Source organism: Nicrophorus vespilloides, unplaced genomic scaffold, assembly GCF_001412225.1.
Source record: "Nicrophorus vespilloides isolate i.1.1-1 unplaced genomic scaffold, Nicve_v1.0, whole genome shotgun sequence".
NCBI classification, from domain to species: Eukaryota; Metazoa; Arthropoda; class Insecta; order Coleoptera; family Silphidae; genus Nicrophorus; species Nicrophorus vespilloides.
Window position 1 is genome coordinate 68139 of NW_017097328.1, and position 19190 is coordinate 87328.

At 31.2% G+C, this 19190-nt stretch overlaps 3 protein-coding genes across 4 annotated transcripts; 2 read left to right on the forward strand and 1 right to left on the reverse strand.

The window, feature by feature from the left end:
* Nucleotides 1–691: 691 nt before the first annotated feature.
* LOC108559823 lies at nucleotides 692–5809 on the forward strand. Its single transcript, XM_017917180.1, has 9 exons — nucleotides 692–1094; nucleotides 1683–1818; nucleotides 2004–2199; nucleotides 2252–2579; nucleotides 2637–2722; nucleotides 2781–2908; nucleotides 3069–5212; nucleotides 5274–5472; nucleotides 5530–5809. Exons 1-9 carry the CDS (start codon nucleotides 896–898, stop codon nucleotides 5807–5809), a joined length of 3696 nt encoding a protein of 1231 aa, XP_017772669.1. The 5' UTR covers nucleotides 692–895.
* Nucleotides 5810–6218: 409 nt separating this feature from the next.
* Nucleotides 6219–14504, reverse strand: LOC108559834 (reticulocyte-binding protein 2 homolog a). The gene is made up of 7 exons (XM_017917192.1): nucleotides 14386–14504; nucleotides 13984–14318; nucleotides 8708–13809; nucleotides 7939–8205; nucleotides 7185–7416; nucleotides 6672–7123; nucleotides 6219–6617 (listed from the first exon to the last, which is right to left on the reverse strand). The coding sequence occupies exons 2-7, from the start codon at nucleotides 14120–14122 to the stop codon at nucleotides 6405–6407; spliced, it is 6405 nt and encodes a 2134-aa protein (XP_017772681.1). The 5' UTR covers nucleotides 14123–14318; nucleotides 14386–14504; the 3' UTR covers nucleotides 6219–6404.
* Nucleotides 14505–14601: 97 nt separating this feature from the next.
* Nucleotides 14602–17882, forward strand: LOC108559836 (vam6/Vps39-like protein). Of its 2 annotated transcripts, none has more exons than XM_017917193.1 (10): nucleotides 14602–14753; nucleotides 14817–14990; nucleotides 15138–15238; nucleotides 15299–15493; nucleotides 15557–15982; nucleotides 16034–16330; nucleotides 16386–16763; nucleotides 16817–17251; nucleotides 17317–17699; nucleotides 17752–17882. In XM_017917193.1, exons 1-10 carry the CDS (start codon nucleotides 14684–14686, stop codon nucleotides 17813–17815), a joined length of 2523 nt encoding a protein of 840 aa, XP_017772682.1. In that variant the 5' UTR covers nucleotides 14602–14683; the 3' UTR covers nucleotides 17816–17882. The 2 variants fall into 2 exon arrangements, with proteins under 2 accessions (XP_017772682.1, XP_017772683.1); XM_017917194.1 differs by having other exon boundaries at nucleotides 16389–16763.
* Nucleotides 17883–19190: the final 1308 nt, after the last annotated feature.

Below are 19190 nucleotides of genomic sequence, written 5' to 3' on the forward strand. Positions count from 1 at the left end.
AGTGTGATGTTTTGTTTTAATCCAACAAATATCCATAGACGTTTTTTAATAATCTCATCATACATCCACGGAAAATTTATTAAGCGAACTGATCCGCGATTCGAAATTCACTGTTCAATGACAGCTTCCGCTATGGCTTTTCTTATTATTATGTAGGAATTTAATATTATTTTTTTGCAATAAACTTTATTACATAGATAGTAACAAAAACAAATAGTCGAATTTGTTACAACTGACAATTCTTTTTTTTTTCTCTCTAATAAAAGACACACATTTTTTATATATTGATTTAATTATACATAAGGAACATTAATTAAAATGACCTAATTCTTTAAAATTCCACTATATTTTTTATAGTTTTACATAAATGTAGTGGAAAAATATGTAGTGGAAGACGAATGCGCCTTACGTAAAGTATTCTGTGTAAGCAAAATATACATAATTATATTTATTTTTCTTGCTGTAATCTTATACAAAATTAGTAAGCCAAAGCATAGATGTGTATATATGGTTGCAGATATATAATTAATGAAACTGATACTAGATTGTTATGTACATGTTTACAACAACATTGCACGGTTACATATTTTCTCGTAGAATACATTAAATCTTATGTTTGTATTTTTATTACCCAAACTCAAGGACACGCTAGTATGAAAATCGTTCAAAATAAAATCGTTTGCTTTGGTTATTCGCAGTTGTTGCTCGTTTCATTTGGCTCGTGTAGTCGTCGTGAACGATCGATCTTAAAACGTGCTTACTTCTATTATTACTGATATACAATATATATTGCGTGGTTATAATTTGATAATAAAATAATTAAATAAATTACTCGAAGCTAAATCACACATTATTGTATATTGTTTTCGGAAGTTTAGTGAATAATGGTGTCAATATGACATCCTCATTTAAAAAATCTTACGGTACTCGCAAAGTTAGCACTTGCGTTGATGATTATTACAATCTTGTTCATGTTAAAAAACCAAATATATTATTGAAGAAAAGCGAGGACAATGCCAAATTAATTAAATATATAGATGACAATATTATCGGCAAAAACAACACCTTCCTAGGACCTTTCGGACGTCGCAAAGGTAACAACAAATAACAGTATTTTAATTTGCAATAGTAACGGCCTTGAGTGAAATATGTTATAACCATAATTAATTGCGAATATTATAAAGAGTTTAATGATTTCTTCTGCGTTCGGGCATTTAGGTCAAGGTCTTGTTTGCGATTTATAGTCAATGTTTTGAGATAAATGATCCATTGTATTCGTATTTGCATCACCATTTATTTGTTTTTTTTTTGTTTGAACTATATTTTTATGAACTTTTTATGTTAATTTCCCCTTTAAATAAAAACTAAACTTTTTCAAGTAATCATTAAATTTACCTATATTGCAATGTATTAGTGGATAAGTATCATAACTTAACATACCTTATTTACTATACATTTAATAATATTTTTTGTTTAAATGGCAATTAAAATATTGTTTGCACCATATAATTTCTGTTTTAATATATCTCGATGCAAAACAATAACACAAACGAATTCATAATGAAAAGTGCCTCATTAGCAAAATAACTGATATATGTTTAATTACGACGACTTGATAATTCAACTGTATATATTTAATAGAAAAATAATTGGTTTTGAAATTATTATAAAATATTTTTTAGTTGTATTTAGCGATTACGTGGCCTCGGGACGTTCCCTCCATTTCATCGAGGAATATATTATCCGTGAAGTCCTGCCGTGCTATGGCAATACCCATTTTAACACTAATATTACATCGCTACAATCAACATTATTCCGGTAAGACGCGTTTACAAACATACACATATGTGTTAGCAGCAAATGCCTCGTGGAATTTGGCAAAGTATTAAGTAATAATCTTGTGAAAAAAATCGTTAATTACAATTTGTTCTCCTGCATTGCCGCAAACATACACATGTAGGTAGAGAGAGCATATTACTGTTAATTATCTTTATTTATGATAGACAGGAGGCTCGGGAAATAATAAAAACTGCTGTAAATGCTTCCGAAGATGATGCTGTCATATTTGTGGGCCAAGGATGTTCGGGTGCGGTTAAGAAACTTGTTAAAGCATTGGATTTCAATGAACCGCCCATAGTATTTGTGGGAGCTAGCGAGCACCAAGACAACATCCAGATATGGCAAGATCTTAACGCAACCGTAAGAAGTAACATGATCTGATTAAACATTATAATTGTGTATACTTGTGTAGATTATTAGGATAGCGGAAACCAAACAGAATTTCTTAGATTTAAATGATCTAGACGATGAGCTAAAATTATACCAACATTCTAATAGGCAGCTCATTGGTTGCTTCTCGGCTACATCCAATGTTACCGGTATTTTGGTTGATGATATTGCTGCAACAATGTTGTTACATCAGTATGGTGCTTTGGCATTTTGGGATTATAATTTGGCAGCACCTTATGTCCCATTAAATATGAACCCTAAAGTACCTGGAGTTGCCGACGGTAATGTCGTTTTCAAAGATGCTATCTATTTTTCTGGTCACAAATTTATTGGTGGTGTCCAGACACCAGGTAATTGTTTAATAATTCTTATAATAATTATATATAATAACAATACAAACCTTATAGGTATTCTTGTTGCTAAAAAGTCATTGTTTCATCACGTAACGCCTTGTGAATCGGATGGTTTTTTTACACTATATGAGCCATGTAAGGTAAAATGGATGTGCAATATTGATGTGTGTATTATTTTAATATTAAATATGCGTTTAGAGTTTTGAATTGCAAGAAGAAGGTACTTCAGCTGCTATCATAGAATCAGTACGAGCCGGTTTGGTTATGCAATTGAAAGAAACTGTAACCGTCAATAATATCGGCTCTCGACATGAAAAAATTACAAAGTGAGTATAATAATAATAATTTATTTCATACGTGCAATGTATTTAGCTATTTAGTTCTTTTGTATAATTTAATATATATTTACCAAGTATGTTGATCTTCTAATTTTTAATTCAAGAGTGTAATGTTACAAGTAAGCAAACTATATTTATTTAATTCTAGGCAAATGCTGCAACATATAAGAACGATTCCAGAAATAATACTATTAGGAAACAGTTCACCCGGTCTGAAAAGAATCCCGGTATTTTCATTTATGGTGCGACATCCAAGAGCTACATTTCTTCACCACAATTTTGTATGCGCCGTCTTGAACGATGTATTTGGCATACAAGCACGTGGCGGTTGTCTCTGCTCTGGGGCGTATGCTCAAGATCTTTTGAATATAGATGACAATCTAGCCAATCAATATGAAAATTTTATATTGGAGGACAGGAGATTGAAGCGTTTAAACCTATCCAAAGACAATTCACCTTTGCAGCTACTGAGACCTGGTTTTGTAAGAATAAGCCTGCCTTATTTCATTAGTGAAAATGAGCTAGCTTTTATAATGGAGGCTATAAAGATGGTAGCAACGGAAGGATGGAAATTGCTACCGCAATACGTCGTTGATTTAAATACTGGTGTGTGGCGACACCATTCACACCACATGGCAAAGGACAGAAAATGGTTAAATTCTATCAGATACATTGATGGTAAAATGACAATGAACGAGAGACGAATATCCGGTACTGGACATTTTCCTCAGAATTACTCGGAATGTCTGCAAACTGCAAGAGATTTATTCAATAAAGCTCGCAGAATTGCAATTCGTAAGCCATTCTCCAATGCACCTATTGTGTATGATTCTCGTTCTGAAAAATTACGTTGGTTTATGCTGCAGCATGAAGCTCAAGATATTTTAGTTGGGAATTCACAAAATATCAAGCACACAGTCCCTTTCAATCCTTTGGGCTTTTCTGGGTCCAGAAGATTTCTTAATAATAAGACTAATGTACAACCGCAGATTGCCTCAAATGCAAGTAGTCCACGGCACTACAGTTTGCCATCCATAGATGATCACAGATTACTTTCGTGCTCTTCTCCAGTCCCCTACTTGATACAAGATAACTTATATTACACAACTCAGACGCCAGTGAACTTTTCTGTCGGTGAGGCAGTTGGGACTTCCCAAGTGCTTACTTCGCTTCCTCAGTCACCACTATTTTTTCGAGACAGGTGTTATAGTTTAGGAACACCAACGCTGGCCAATACACAGAATGTTCTAAGTCCGCAAACGCGACTTAACCTTGGACTTGGTGACAATAACGCACGTAGAAGAAACTATAGTTGTAGTAGTGCCAATGATTTTTTGTCTTTTGAATCTGAAGCCATGTCACCGACGCATAGTTTGAATATAGTCGGCAGCTTTACGGATGCTGAACGCGGTTCTCCTGCTGATCTAGAAAGTTACGTAACAGAAATAACCAAAGAGTTAGCAACAAATATTAAGTCAGAAATACGAGAAGTAATTAACAAAGTGGAAGATGCTTTGGAAAATACAGATAATTTTGAAATAAGTTATGACAGGCAACAGTCTAGTAACGATCCAGAACGAAATAGTATCAATACTGCGAACGAGATAGCACAATATCTGGAAAAGGTTTCCAAAGAAATGGCAAATGAAGTTAAGTCTGAAATTAGAGATGTAGTTAGTGCAGTAGATTTTTACTTTACGCCTGAGAAAAAAATGTACTCCAGTAGTCCAACGCTAGAGTATGATTCCGATAAGTTTCTTTTGGAAATGTCATCAGTTGTATGCGGAGAAACAAATGTGCATAAAACTGACAAAATGAATATTAAAAATACCAAAGATCAAAAGACTTCACAGAATATTGTTGCCTCTAATACAATCACAAGCTTGAACTCGCAAGATAGCGGAATAAATCTTTTATTCCAAGAAAGCCAGGAAAAAATACAATTAAATAAAGTTGACGGAAATTTAGTAAGAAAAGTTAAAAGTACATGGGCTTGTCCTCCAGTTAATATCTGGCAGCCCAGTGTCGATGCTCTAGACAAATTTCAAATGATTCGTAACGGAGACCGAGTGATGGTCTGTATAAGTGGAACTCATGATTCCTTGACGTTGTTACATACATTATTGAACTATCAAAATGTCGTCTCAAATAAAGGAATTAGTTTCTCTGTAGGAGCAGTTTCCGTGAATCCTGAATCAAATGGCTGTGATCCTTGCATTTTAATACCGCACTTAAAAAGCCTAGGGGTACCTTACATCTTGGATGACCATAGTCCTATTACCGAAGATAACGGTAAAACTACTCTTAAATAATTCTCTTGACATGTAAATTAATACAAACATTATATTTTTAGGAGCATCCTCCGAAAAAGATGATAACTGTTTCAGTTTTGGTAATCACGAATTACGTAGCAGATTATATGCAACTGCAAAGAGTGGCGGTTACAATGTATTGGCAATTGGTCAACACTTGGATGATTTAGTTGAAAATTTGTTAATATCCATTTTTTACAATGGGAAACTGAGTACTTTAAAAGCACATTATAATATCAAGTAAGTATTATGAAATTTCAGATAGTATATAGCATTTAATTATTTTAATTTTTGTAGAAAATTTGATTTGAGAATAATACGACCATTGATATATGTACGGGAGAGAAGTTTACGCGACTTTGCAATTTGCCAAAATTTCCCTAAGTTGAAGATGAAGAGTATTCCGACAAAATTCGAAATATCTGAACAGCGACAGATGATAAAGCAAATGCTGCAACAACAAGAAAGCGTTTTACCAAAATTATTTGATAATATAAAAAATAGTTTCCATATGATTATGTTAAAAAGTATGATCGATGAGGAAGAAGCAAATGTATTAGATTTTAATGATATATGATTTTTTTTATAAATATTTTATCAATGTTATTTCATAATATAATGTTTTCTTTTAATATATAATTTAATAAATAACGTTTTATGTGCAATATTTAAATACTTACAAAATATATAAATAAATGTGGGGTTATAAATCTAACAAATTAAACAAACATATTTTATAGAATAATTAACAGAGGATGTTTGAAAAAATGTTTATTTTAAAATGAAATTAATTGTTTTTATTTGGAGAAAGAACATAAAATTATTGGAATTCTATCCATTAAGGAAATATAACACTTACAGTTTACTTTTATTATAAAAATGGTGTTTAAATAATTTTATTCAATGTACTAAATAAATATACAACGTTGTATTATTAATATGCTTTTGCTATTTATAATTACAATTTTTAATGCCTCAATGGTCATTACTAAAAAATACAAAATATATGTATGTGCGTAAATATTGGCATATGAAAAATGTAAAAATAAAATCAATTCCAGTCTCACCAAATATAACTTAAAGTTAACATAATAATTAAAAGCAAAAAGAAAATAAAAATACGAATGTGTCACCATCTTCTACATACCTTCCTTTAAAGTATAAATATTAAATTACGTAACAACTTTCTTCGCATTCGATGGGATGCATAAATTACAATCCGTTTCATCTGAAGAATCACTGTCAGAACTATCGGATCCAGAACTACTCGAATCCGAGTCCGAAGCAGAGTTATCCGATTGACTATCCTCTTCATTGTTGGTGTTGATCTCATGATACAGCATGGTGCTCAGCGGTAAATTATTCAACTCCGTGGGAGTAAATGTCTGAAATCAATGTTATATTAATACATACTTTTATACTTATTGCGTGGAATATACCTTATAGAAGTCGGTATATTGTCCTGGAACCAAAGCCATTGGATAATAGCCAAGTTTAGGTTTATTAATCTGCTTAAATCGTCCTTTAGGATAATTTATAGTATATGTTTGAAGGTCCATACATGCAATGCGTTCTTCTTTCCTGCTTTTATTGAAATTATAATTCCATTGCGCTGCTGATTCTACAGCTTGTTGCATTATATCCAATTTATTTTTCTCTTGACTTGCAGCTAAACTTAGAGCCTTCTGTTTATTGGTTATGTCCTTTGTTTGCCTGTCACGTTGGTGTTTGCAGTACTCTTCATATTTATTTTGGAAATCCGAATACATGATGTCCAAAATATCTACGCTATTCACAGCAGTGAGACCTAAATCGCACATATGCTCTGAAGCCAGACTGCTTTCTCGAATAAAGTCACGCTCTTGCATATCCACGGTTCTTCTTTGAATTCCTATAAAATATTAATAATGCAATGTTAAAAATATTACATATTTTAGTATATAACTAATTACCTGGATATTTACGTTTGAACGATTTAATTCCTAGAAACTGAGCTACTTGTTCCTGAAGCATATACGGACCACCACCACCCCAATAATATTCTGCCAATTGGTCTGCTGAAATGATTGCGCCCTCTGGTTCTAATGCAATTTCCATTTTTGTACCTTTTCTTATTTTCGTACTTTCTGTTGTAGCCGTACTCTGAATTGAACTTTGTGACTCTTCAATTACATCCATAGACACCTAGACAATGAATATAAAATCATAATGAGAATTATATATAATTCTCGGAATTTTTCTGATTTAACCTACTTAATTAATGTCAGTTAAGAAGATCGGAAACAGGAGGCATGTATTGTAGCAAGGAATAATTTAAGGAATACTGGAGTTTTTGAGTTCGATTATTATTAGTGCGGCGGTTGTTTTACCAAGGAAAAGTACGGGTTAGTTAGTTTAACTGCAAATGCAGCCGTGACACCCACCCAATGCATGTTTATTCAAAATTAAGTTTACAAATATAAGACACTTAAATATAGAGTATTGTTTATTAGAATGCAAAACTTAATTATCATTAATATATTATCATATTAACACAGGATGACATGGTAATGAATGAACAATAATAATGGAAAATACTTTATAAATAAATAAACAAACATTGTAATAATATATATATATATATATATATATGACGCAGGTCAAAAGCCAATAAAATGTAAAATATGTAAATAATGGTTATGGACTATATCAAAATGAAAAACTCACTTGTTTAGCTGGCGTTTGCGCCCGACTATTAATCTCTGCACTCATTCTTGTTTCATCCTCGAATATCATAACATCGGCTGATTTAGTAATAATACTTTTATTATCATTTTCCAATTTTTCTTCATTGGAATCTTCTATGATTATTGTTTCTGTTGGTATTTCTAGGATTTCTTTCATCTCCACGTCTTGATTGTCAAGTGACTCCGTAACACGGGCACTTATAGCAGCTTCTTTTAATAATTTTATTTTAGAATCACTTATTTCTTTCTGCATTTAAAATTACAAAAACGTTAGTAAGTAGTTCAATTTCGACATTGTAGTATAAAATTCAAAGTGAAACTTAATTTTATATACATTTTGTCATAATACTAAAGCAAATTGAAAATCTAAAAATATATATATATATATCGTTGTAAAGCAGGCATACACAAAGTTCGCGTTCACTATGAGATTCTATAAATACGTTCTCATGTCTGCTCGCTCTATTTATCCATTTATTTTTATACTATATATATATATCACAAACACATATATATGTGTTTGTATGGATGTGTCCTTAAAAAATATAAGATCACAATACTAAATAAAATAATATAATCATATATTATTGATAAAAAGAGTAATTCAAAACAATGTGAAAATTTAACAATATTCAACAGGTTTATTTTATTACATTAATATATATATATGTATATAAATTTAAAAAAATATATTGTTCATTTGTTGTAATCGTGAATTAAAAAAATTAAAAATATTCAAAGTAATTCACCTGTGCTTCGTTATCATTTTTAATTTGACCACGAGTACTCACACCTCTGCCTCTACCTCTGCTTCTTGTAGCACCACGTGCTTTTCTTGGTTTTATGCCCAATGTAGTCCTTACGGATGGACCACGACAACTACGTTTTGGCCGACCAGATGGGCTCTCTTGTATTTCCTCAATTTGAACTACCTCTTCTTTAATATCTTTAAATTCCTCCCTCACCACCAATGGGTTCTTTCTTGGCCTTCCACGTTTTCTCGGCGTTGGTATCGGCGAACTATTAGAATCTTGATTCTCAGTATCTGCACCTAATACTGGTATAATAACATTATCCGAAATGTCAAGCTTATGTTCGTCATGATCGACGCCGATGTGCGATACTGTCGCACTTCCTTCACGTTCATTTGTTACATCGAATTTAAGGCGTTTACTACTGCTAACCTTATCCTCGCTCATTTCATTTGATGCATCTTGTATAACACGTTTTACACACTTTTCATCCGTTTTATCCTTTTCATTCACTATATGTGCGTGTCGATTATCCTTCGAGAACTTTAATTTAATTTTAGCAAGCTTCTCATTCTCCTCCTTTTTTACTTCAGTATGTGATATATTATTTTTCGTTATCTTCAAAACAATACGCTCCTCCACTTCTTCCTTTGCATCATCTATAGGTTTGATGATTGGTTTTATTTTTATTTTCGGACTCATACTTGTCTCAATTGGTTTTAATATCGGCTTAATCGTAATTTTTGGACTATTACAACGGTCGCCTTCTTCGGAAGTGGGCTTGGGTATAGGTTTTATAGTGATTTTGGGACTGTGGTGTAGCTTTTCCTCTCTAATTGCTTCTTCATCTGGTTTAATTATAGGCTTAATAATCAATTTGGGACTGAATTTCTGGGTTTGCTCTTCAGGCTTAATTACCGGTTTAATCGTAATTTTCAAAGGTGACATCATTTTTTGAGGTTGCTTAATTAAAAACTTTGGAATGGGAGTTTCTTCACTGTCAGACTCTGAAGGTGAAATTTCCACAACACTGTTATCACTTTCCTTAGGGTCAAATATTTTTAAAATCGATTTTTCCTCGGATTTATTTTTAGTTATTGTTAATTTTAAATTTTGTGAAATTTTAGAACTATATTCACCACTTTGCTTATTATAGATTTCTGTTTTATTAGAACATTCTATTTCTTTCACAGTATTCATTTCATCGATAGGAGGATCCACAACGATGTTTAATGGTTTTTCGTAATTATGATTTAATCGATTATTTTCTGCATCCGCAGCTGCTTGAATTAAAACATTTTCTTCGTGCTTATTGCGTTCTTCAATTTGTTCATATATTGAAGAGGATTTTAAGCTTTCTTTATCAAAAACTTCCATAACAGTACGATCTTCCTTAGAGTTAGGTTTATCCTCTTCATATGAAGCTTCAAGGGCCGCCTTTAGCAATTCATCGTCTTGAGAATAATTACTTTCTTTGATATATTCCTCATTATCATTATTTTCCGACTTTGTGGGAACTACGTCGATTTTATCTGAATGAATATGTTTCATTTCTGGTTCAGTTACAAGCATGGATGCCTGACCATGTAATATATTTTCAGATTCTTCCACTTCACTATTCATTTCTTCCTTGTCACTTGAAAATGCAAATACGTTTTCTTCTGCTTGATCTTCAATTACGGAATGGAGATTCTTATTTTCACTAGTAACATTAATATATTGCTCCAATTCTTCACTTTGCTTGATGATAGCACTATTGCCTTCTTGAACAATTTCAACTTCTTTTATTTCATTTTTATGTTCAGATATTTCTGATACATTTACATCTGTACATGATTTCATTAGTTCTGAGGTTGATGTTATATTATCAGATCTTTCAAATATTTCCGTTTTCTCTTCCACTTTAAATACATTATTTTCAGAATTAATATTACCCTTTTGATATTCTTCATCACATGGATTAACTGATTTTGTATTCGTTGATATTTGTTTTGTGTCCAAAGTTGGTTTTTCTAATTCCAACGCGATTGATTTCGAAAGTTTTCCATGTGTTGAGTTGTCGTGATCCGCTTCTTTACTAATAAGTATAGTTTGTTCTGCTTCTTCTAGGTCTCCGTTAAATTCGTCTTTTTCGCTAGATACCATTTTACATTCTGGCGAAGTATTGATTTCTGCCGATGAATATATGTTACCAGAATCATCATTCTTATGTTGTTTGTCTGCAATAATATAATTTTCGCCACCTTCCAGTTCCTTGCTATTACTTTTCGTCTCGTTTCCTACAAGACATATGTCAAATACGTTATTATGTTCCGTTATGCTACTTCCGGTGTTTGATATATTATCAGATATTGGTTTATCATTCTCTTCACAACTATCTTCAATTAGATTTGTACTGTATTGGACATTTTTATTTTCTTCACAAGTTTCGTTACTATTATAAATTTCCAATGTTATATCAACATTATCCAAATTAGTTTTAGGTAATTCTGGTTCTGTAATACATTTAGTTATTTCATTACCCGAATTAACAGCTGCTATTTCAATATTTTCTAAGTTAGGAAGAATTGACTCAGTTTCTTCGGTTAGTAAGGGTTTTTCAAAGTTGTTCTCATTATCAGTATTATGTGTTGTTAATTCAATTTTATCCAAAATAGCTTGCTCTGATTCCATTAACGTATTAACGGAATCATTAAGTAATACCATTCCAACTTTTGTTGACTTTATTGGATTACATTCTGGTTTAGTTACAAATTGTGCATCACTTATTTCTCCTGATGTATATGTTTTAATAATGTTCTCGTCAACAGTATCAAGCTCTGAAGAGAATAGTTTATCACTGTTAACAGATGATTTTGCTTTAATTTCGTCTATTATTTCAATTTTTGGTAACACTTCGCTCGGAATAACGTCCTTCTTCGCAGTCTCTTGTACTGTGATTTCCTTTAATTGTGACAAAGATGTGATCTTTTCAACATTGATACATACATCTGTTGAATGCGTAATATCAACTGGTGATTTATTCAACAATGATGTTAGTGTATTAGAGCATTCTCCTGATTTTTCTAATAAACGTATTTGAAAATCATTGTCTGTTTCCATATTAATTTCTGCTTCCTGTTGAAATATATTTTCAATCTCACGTTGCTCGTTAGATGAAACTGTTGTTTTATTAAATTGTATTTCGTCACACTCATCAATTGGTTTGTTTTTGCCATCTTCTACAAAATGATTCATTTCTTCTTGTATATTTGATGATTTCGTCGGTTCTTCTATATTTTCAGAATTCGTGGATTGAAACGATTCGATCTGAAGAGGTGAACATTTATTTTCAATATCTTCGTTAAGTTTTTGGTCTTCTATCATTTCAGTATCCGTTTCCACTTTGCCATAAGATAATATATCAACTGCATCATTTTCACCGGTTCCTTCTGATATTGCTGTGACACTACATTCTAAGTTATCATTTTTAAAACCCTCGTCGTCTTTAAATATTTGGAAATCTTTAGAATCAGATTTTTTTATTTTTGATAATTCTTCATACAACATTGAAGTTGATTGATCTGGTTCAGTGTCAATTACAGAATTGAATATCTCACTATTTTGTAATTTGTTTACTTTAAATTCATTGTAAGGTAAATTTTCGCTTTTACTTAAATTTACAGATTTCTTGTCTACCATATTATTTTTTTGTTGAAGTTCATATTCCTCTTCTTCCTCTTTATTCATATTAGAAATGATGTCATTACAAACTGTTTGTTCTACCGCTGTTGACAAATCTGTAAACTTTTCTTCGTGCAAATTCTCTAACGATGTATCAGTTTCCAATGTTTCACTGATATCAATTTTATCGTAATTAATTTCAGCAACTTGCATATAATTATTTCGTATAGTTTCATCACCGTCACTAACATTTTTTGATGTAGATGTTTTAATTTTATCCAAATTAAATTGATCTGTTTCTGAATTTGTAGATTCTTTAAGCAAATCACAATCATCTTTACCAGTTGATTTTGATATTTTGTTTACTGCAATATCATTTTCTATTACAGAGTGTTTATTTTTAATTTCACTAGATGAACATTTTTCATCTTTCTCCTGATTAGTTAGTTCCTTAGAATTTGGTTCTTGAATATTTTCTTGTTCTATACTTTTAGTAAATTCAGGTAATTCTGTATTTTCTATTATATCCATATGTTCATTAGAATTATTTGTTGACGCTATTGTAATAATTCTTGTAGATGCTGTAACCAAACCTGATATCAAGTTTTCATTTTTCTCAATAATGGTATTTTCTAAAGATTCGGATTCATTATTTTCCATTAGTAATTGATCAGAATGATCAGCTTCCATTCTAGATATTTCAGTTTTATCCAAAATAAGTACTGATTCTGAATCAACTATGGAGACATTTTGTGTATTTTCAACAGGTAGCAATGCATCACAAGTATAATCTTTAATTTCACTTGATTCAATATTTTCTTCTATATTTTCATATTCAATTTGATGAACCTTATCACTAGATGAGCATTTCTCTTCCAAATCTTCATCCGTTTTTTTGCAGATCTCTTTGTTGAAACTATTTCCATCATGAATATTTTTAGTTTCAACTATGTGTATTTCTTCAACTACCATTTTTACTTCTGGTGCAGATATTCCTGGCATATTATTATCCTCAGATACGTTTACAGCTTCTGAAACTTCATTGCACAGCATAGATATAGATGGTACTTCGTTGATATTTGTTTCCAGTCTTACAATATCATCAATATCTTTTTTCTCTTGCACAGTTGCAGATTTTTCATTATGTTTTTGTTCAAAATTTGAAACATTTTTCTGATTCACCAGATTGCTACTATTAAAGAGATTCAGTGTTCTTTCTTCACATAAGTCAATCTTTGCTGGTTTTATTTCACTCTTAGCAAGAGTTGGAAAATCTGTTGGCCCACCTAATAGGCTTTCTAAATCAGACACAATATCATCAACATTTTCAGTAATTTTTTCAACCGAAACATCTGAAATATTACACTCGTTTGCAAATAAATCAGCCTCATTATCTACATCAGATTTTATATTCTTCTTGGATATATTTGATGCCACTGAAATGAAATATAATAAAAATCGAGTTGAAAATTATGATTCCATTCAATATTTGTACCACATACATAACACTTATATATTATGATAATTATTGAATATATATTTATATACATGTTCATATTATTTATGCATATAAATATATGTGTATATTTGAGAAAATTTAATAAACATACCTTTATTAGATGTACTATCAGTAGAACAGGATCCTGAATATGTTGAAACCGATTCTTTGTTTTTATTATTAGTCAATACACTACCCATACTAGAGGTTAGATTTAAGTTGCTGGAATCGTCAACGCCATCGCCATCCATCTTATAAACAAACTAATATTTTATAGAAAACACGCCCGTGCTTTAAAGTCTGTTTAATACGTTCGAACCATTTAAATCTTATTATTAAGATTACATCGATTATATTGCTTGCTTACATGTATTGTATATACACAACAAAACGAGATAAACGTATGGCATCAATTTGTTATGCAGAACCTGTGCTGTTTTGGCAACACTGTTAATTAGAATAAAAGAAAATTTACAAGCTATTCACAATTTTCTCGCCGATTTTAATACATCACCTTGGATCAACGTTTTTCTTTTGACAACATACGTTACAAATCTAAAGCAGAAACTTATTAACACCATTTGAAATAATTGAAATTAACTACATTCGACTAGTTGTTTCCCACCAGTTCACGCACTGTCAAATAAAAACAGAAATGACAGTTGCACAGTCGCTCTCCACTTTAATTAAAAAAAAAATGTTGTTAAGGTTCTATTTTGACAGTCGATAGTGTTTACAAGTGTTTATACTGTGTATTATTACGAATATATGCTTAGTGAAATAAAACGATAGTTGATAATAATCGTTACAATATGCATGAATCATATAGAGCAACATCCCTGTTAAAACACAATGGTCAAATTGAATGTATCAGCTCTTATAGTAAGTGTAATCAATACAATAGACATGTATGTAATTGTTACAATAATTTATACTTCTTACTAGATGATAACTTATTGGTTGGTACAAGGCAAGGACACTTGCTTATGTACAACATTGTGAATACTGCAGATGATAAACTTGATATTCAATTAATGAGATATAATAAAACATTTAGTAAAAAACCAATTCTACAGTTGGAAGTTATCCCTGAATATAATATTTTGATTTCGCTGACAGGTATGTATACATATTGTTTGATTCTTATACTGCTTATATTTCTTTTAATATAATGTTTCTAGTAGTCACCTGATTTAATTTTAGAAATATGTAATAGAATAGATTATTTAAAAAGTTTAGCATATAATATAAATATTTCTATTTTAGATAATATTGTACAAGTGCACAACATTTCTGCATTTAACTTCCCAATAATAGAAGTTTTATCTAAGACAAAAGGAGCAACATTGTTTATAGTTGATGTTGTTGTAAGTAGAATACTAAGTATTATAAAAATATTTTATTAATAAAACAGCTCTGATTTTTAGCAAGGTGTTTCAACAAAATCATACAACATTTGCATTGTTGTCAAAAGAAAATTGCAACTTTATTTCTGGGATTCTATGAAGCAAACATTTACAAAGTTACATGATGATATTAATTTAATTGAAGTTCCTAAAACTATTGGATGGTGCCAGGGGACTGTGTGTGTTGGATATAAAGGAGAATATATTTGCTATGAAGTAGGTTAACAAAATGGTATCAATTTTAGTAATATTTATTTAACTGCAGTGTTTATATTACAGTTAAATGGAAAACCTAAACCATTATTTCCGACTAGTAGTAACAGAACGACGGACCCGTGTATAGTTAAATATTCGGAAACTACTTTTGCGTTGCTTAGAGAGGATCAAACGGTTTTGGTTAACGACCAGGGAGATGCAGAAATTACCAAATTGATAAAATGGTCTGATGTGCCCATCTCTATTATATGGGATAAACCTTACTTTTTGGCTGTACTGGCAGATTCAATAGACGTTCAAACTTTTGATGATGGTTTAATACAAACTATAGGCGATTTGCCGAAAGTACGGTTTATTTGTAAATCAAAACAGGGATTGCTGTATACTGCTTCTATAAGTCAGGTTTGGGTTTTACAAGCGGTAGACATACCAACGCAAAGGAAAGCTCTGTTGGAAAATAAGCAGTTTAAATTGGCACTAAAACTGACGGTAGTTGTGTTGTTTGATTTTGTTTATTTGATAAATTGTATATTTTTTAAGGCAATTTACGATGAAACCAAAGAGGAAAAAACTGAAATTATTAATCACATTCAAACGCTATTAGCGTACGATTTATTCTCCAAGAAGCGGTTTCGTGAAAGTATGAAGGAATTTATAAAATTGCGTACAAATCCGTCCGACGTGATTAGATTGTTCCCCGACTTACTTCCAAACCAGATTGAAAATAATGAATCATCATTTACCGAACGCGAATGGGAAGATGGCATTCAAGCGTTAGTAGAATATTTAACTGATGTTCGTTTACAATACCACGTGCAAGAACAGGAAAAAGATAAAGTACGTATATTTTTTGTTGTAGCTTCTCGATTTGAAAATAATTCGATAATTTTAGAAGAAAGCGGAAAATAAAAATGCAAATATGAATGATCAAGCTGATAAGGCGAATCAACAGTTCTTACAAATTATTGATACTACTTTATTAAAATGTTACATTCGTACAAATGATGCTCTTGTAGCTCCACTATTAAGATCAAACCATTGCCACTTGGCAGAAGCAGAGAAAACTTTGAAAAAGTACAACAAAGACAATGAGCTTATCATTTTGTATGAAACCAAGAATCAGCACAGGCGTGCTTTAGAGTTATTACAAAGTAAAGGGAACGTGGAGAAAACAGTCAAATATTTGCAACGTTTAGGTACAAAACATATAGGGCTTATCTTAGAATTTGCAGATTGGGTGCTTTCCGGTTTTCCAGAGGAAGCGTTAAAGGTATTAGTGTATTTGTTTATACAGCAGTTCAAAATTTATCTTTTTTTTTGTAGATATTCACTGATGATCTATCAGAAGTGGAAAATCTACCAAGGCCACGCGTTTTGGATTATCTGTTAAGATCACATCCAAACTTAGTTATACCATATTTGGAATACGTAGTGCATACATGGGCAGACTCGAATCCGCTTTTCCATAATGCTCTTATACATAAATATCGAGAGACGTCTATGTCGAGTGATCCAGGTGCACGTATCGCCAAAAAGAAGTTATTAGAGTTTCTAGTCACCTCCAAATATTATAAACCAGACGTCGTTTTGGTTCATTTTCCCGCCGAGAGTTTGCTGGATGAAAGAGCAATAATTCTTGGGAAAATTGGTCAGCATGAACAGGTTCTTGTAATCTACGTCAGAGCGATGGGAGACGTAGACAAGGCCGTAAATTATTGCAATACATTGTATGATAACAAAGTGCCTGGCTGCGAAAATGTATGTGTTGTGTAAGCAATCAAAGTTACTTTAATATTTAATGGAGCATTTCATATTTCTTTCAGGTATATGTTTCGCTTATAAAATTGTTATTGGATCCAAATAGTTTAACGTCAGACCTATCCGATGTTACGCTGTCCCCGAAAACTGCACAACCTGATGTTGATACAGCATTGCAGCTTCTCGAAACCTATGCATTTAGAGTGAATTCTTTAAATTGTTTAAATATCTTGCCGGATAATTTACCCATCTCGAGAATATCGCGTTTTCTGCAAATAGCTTTACACGAATCAATAAAAGAACGCAGAAGAATGCAATTGTTGAAGGGTCTTCTGTACGCAGAGCACTTGCAATGCAGAGAATTGCGATTGCGTTTGGAAAGCCAGAGCACATTAATTACAAATTTAAATATTTGTCCAGTCTGCAAAAAGCGGTTTTCAAATCAAAGGTATAAATCACATATATATATATATCTTTTCAATTCACTATCTTTTTTTCAGTGCACTAGTGCGTTACACCAATGGCGATGTCGTACATTATTCATGCCAAGATAGAAAAATGTGATAAGATTTAAATGAAACAAAATATATTTAAAATAATGTAATCCGCTTATTGAATAAAATAACATTTATAATTATCGTTTTCAATTCAATAAATATATATATCTAACGCAAGAAGGTGAATGTTAAACACCATGAATGATTTCCGCCATCTCTTCCAAGATCATTTTTGAATAATTCACCATCTAGAACTTCTTGACGCGGCAGGATATTGCTGATAATTTTGATCTGGCTCTCGATGTCATTGACATCAATCTTTCCAATAAGAATTACATGATTGAATTCATTCTGTATTCATTATTACATTAGCACTTTTCGCCGTGCGTACAGCATTAAATCGAAAGTTATTTCATTAATAAAAACTATTTAATAACAATTTTTTCAGTTCATAAAAAACAATAGGAATAGTAATGATTAGAGATTAATAAATCAGACACTTAGCTGTTATTGTCCCAATTTAATAAAAACAAAAATATCATTGGAGTACCACCTACAGATGGATTGTGACTGATGATCTCATAAGTGATAGTACTACTTATATTACATTTAATATTGAGGGAGCCGCCGAATTAATAAAAATATTTTTGTTATTAAACTATATAATTTAATATAATGCCGTCTTGAATTTGGTAAAGTACATGTGAAATAAAAATATAAAATCCGTAAATAATGTGCTACTTTCATTCGCGTAAAAAACATCAACGTTGAACGAAAATTCGCGTAAATTCATATAGAATGCTGAATAACAATATGCTACTGACATATTCAATAAAATTGGACTCCCTGGCACCGCCTCTAATAAGAAATAACCATTATATATATTTATTATTATTATTATTAAAAAAGAATCACACATTATTTACAAATATACATAATAAAAATGACAATAGGCAAATGAGGTATTACTGATACATAAGGTTTATATGTATGCTTGAGCAGATTATTTTATGGCAGTAATTAGTTTTGTATAACATCATTTTATAAACATATCTACAAATATATCGTACATATTCTAGAGCATTTAAACACTACTTATAAATATCGTAAACAATAATAAGGTACAAATATTGCAACATAAGAAATCCAAGGCTCTACTGGATCACAAATATTTAATATAGTTAAATCACATTTCAAACCTAAACATTATTATTTTTTAAATATTAGAAACACTTTATAGCATTGACTTTTCTGTGTGTAACTTTTTATCGTTTTAAGTATATTGTTTTTAATGCTTTCCTTTTATTAAAATGAAATATTTAAACAGTCTTTAATATTTATAAATTACAATAAAGCTATATACACTAACATTTACATACAATATATACATATTCTTTAAAAATACTTAATGACTATTATATTCCTAAAATGTTTTTCTTAGA

What these genes read in the sequence shown, in the direction of transcription:
- LOC108559823 (XM_017917180.1), top strand. Translation starts at nt 896, where the DNA reads ATGACATCCTCATTTAAAAAATCTTACGGTACTCGCAAAGTTAGCACT. An exon ending in CGACATGAAAAAATTACAAA is followed by an intron (nt 2,909 to 3,068) that starts GTGAGTATAATA and finishes ATTTAATTCTAG; the next exon opens with GCAAATGCTGCAACATATAA. An exon ending in AAAGCACATTATAATATCAA is followed by an intron (nt 5,473 to 5,529) that starts GTAAGTATTATG and finishes TAATTTTTGTAG; the next exon opens with AAAATTTGATTTGAGAATAA.
- LOC108559834 (XM_017917192.1), bottom strand. Translation starts at nt 14,122, where the DNA reads ATGGATGGCGATGGCGTTGACGATTCCAGCAACTTAAATCTAACCTCT. An exon ending in AAAATGATAACGAAGCACAG is followed by an intron (nt 8,206 to 8,707) that starts GTGAATTACTTT and finishes TTTTAAATGCAG; the next exon opens with AAAGAAATAAGTGATTCTAA. An exon ending in AATATACCGACTTCTATAAG is followed by an intron (nt 6,618 to 6,671) that starts GTATATTCCACG and finishes CATTGATTTCAG; the next exon opens with ACATTTACTCCCACGGAGTT.
- LOC108559836 (XM_017917193.1), top strand. Translation starts at nt 14,684, where the DNA reads ATGCATGAATCATATAGAGCAACATCCCTGTTAAAACACAATGGTCAA. An exon ending in AAGAACAGGAAAAAGATAAA is followed by an intron (nt 16,331 to 16,385) that starts GTACGTATATTT and finishes CGATAATTTTAG; the next exon opens with AAGAAAGCGGAAAATAAAAA. An exon ending in AAGCGGTTTTCAAATCAAAG is followed by an intron (nt 17,700 to 17,751) that starts GTATAAATCACA and finishes TCTTTTTTTCAG; the next exon opens with TGCACTAGTGCGTTACACCA.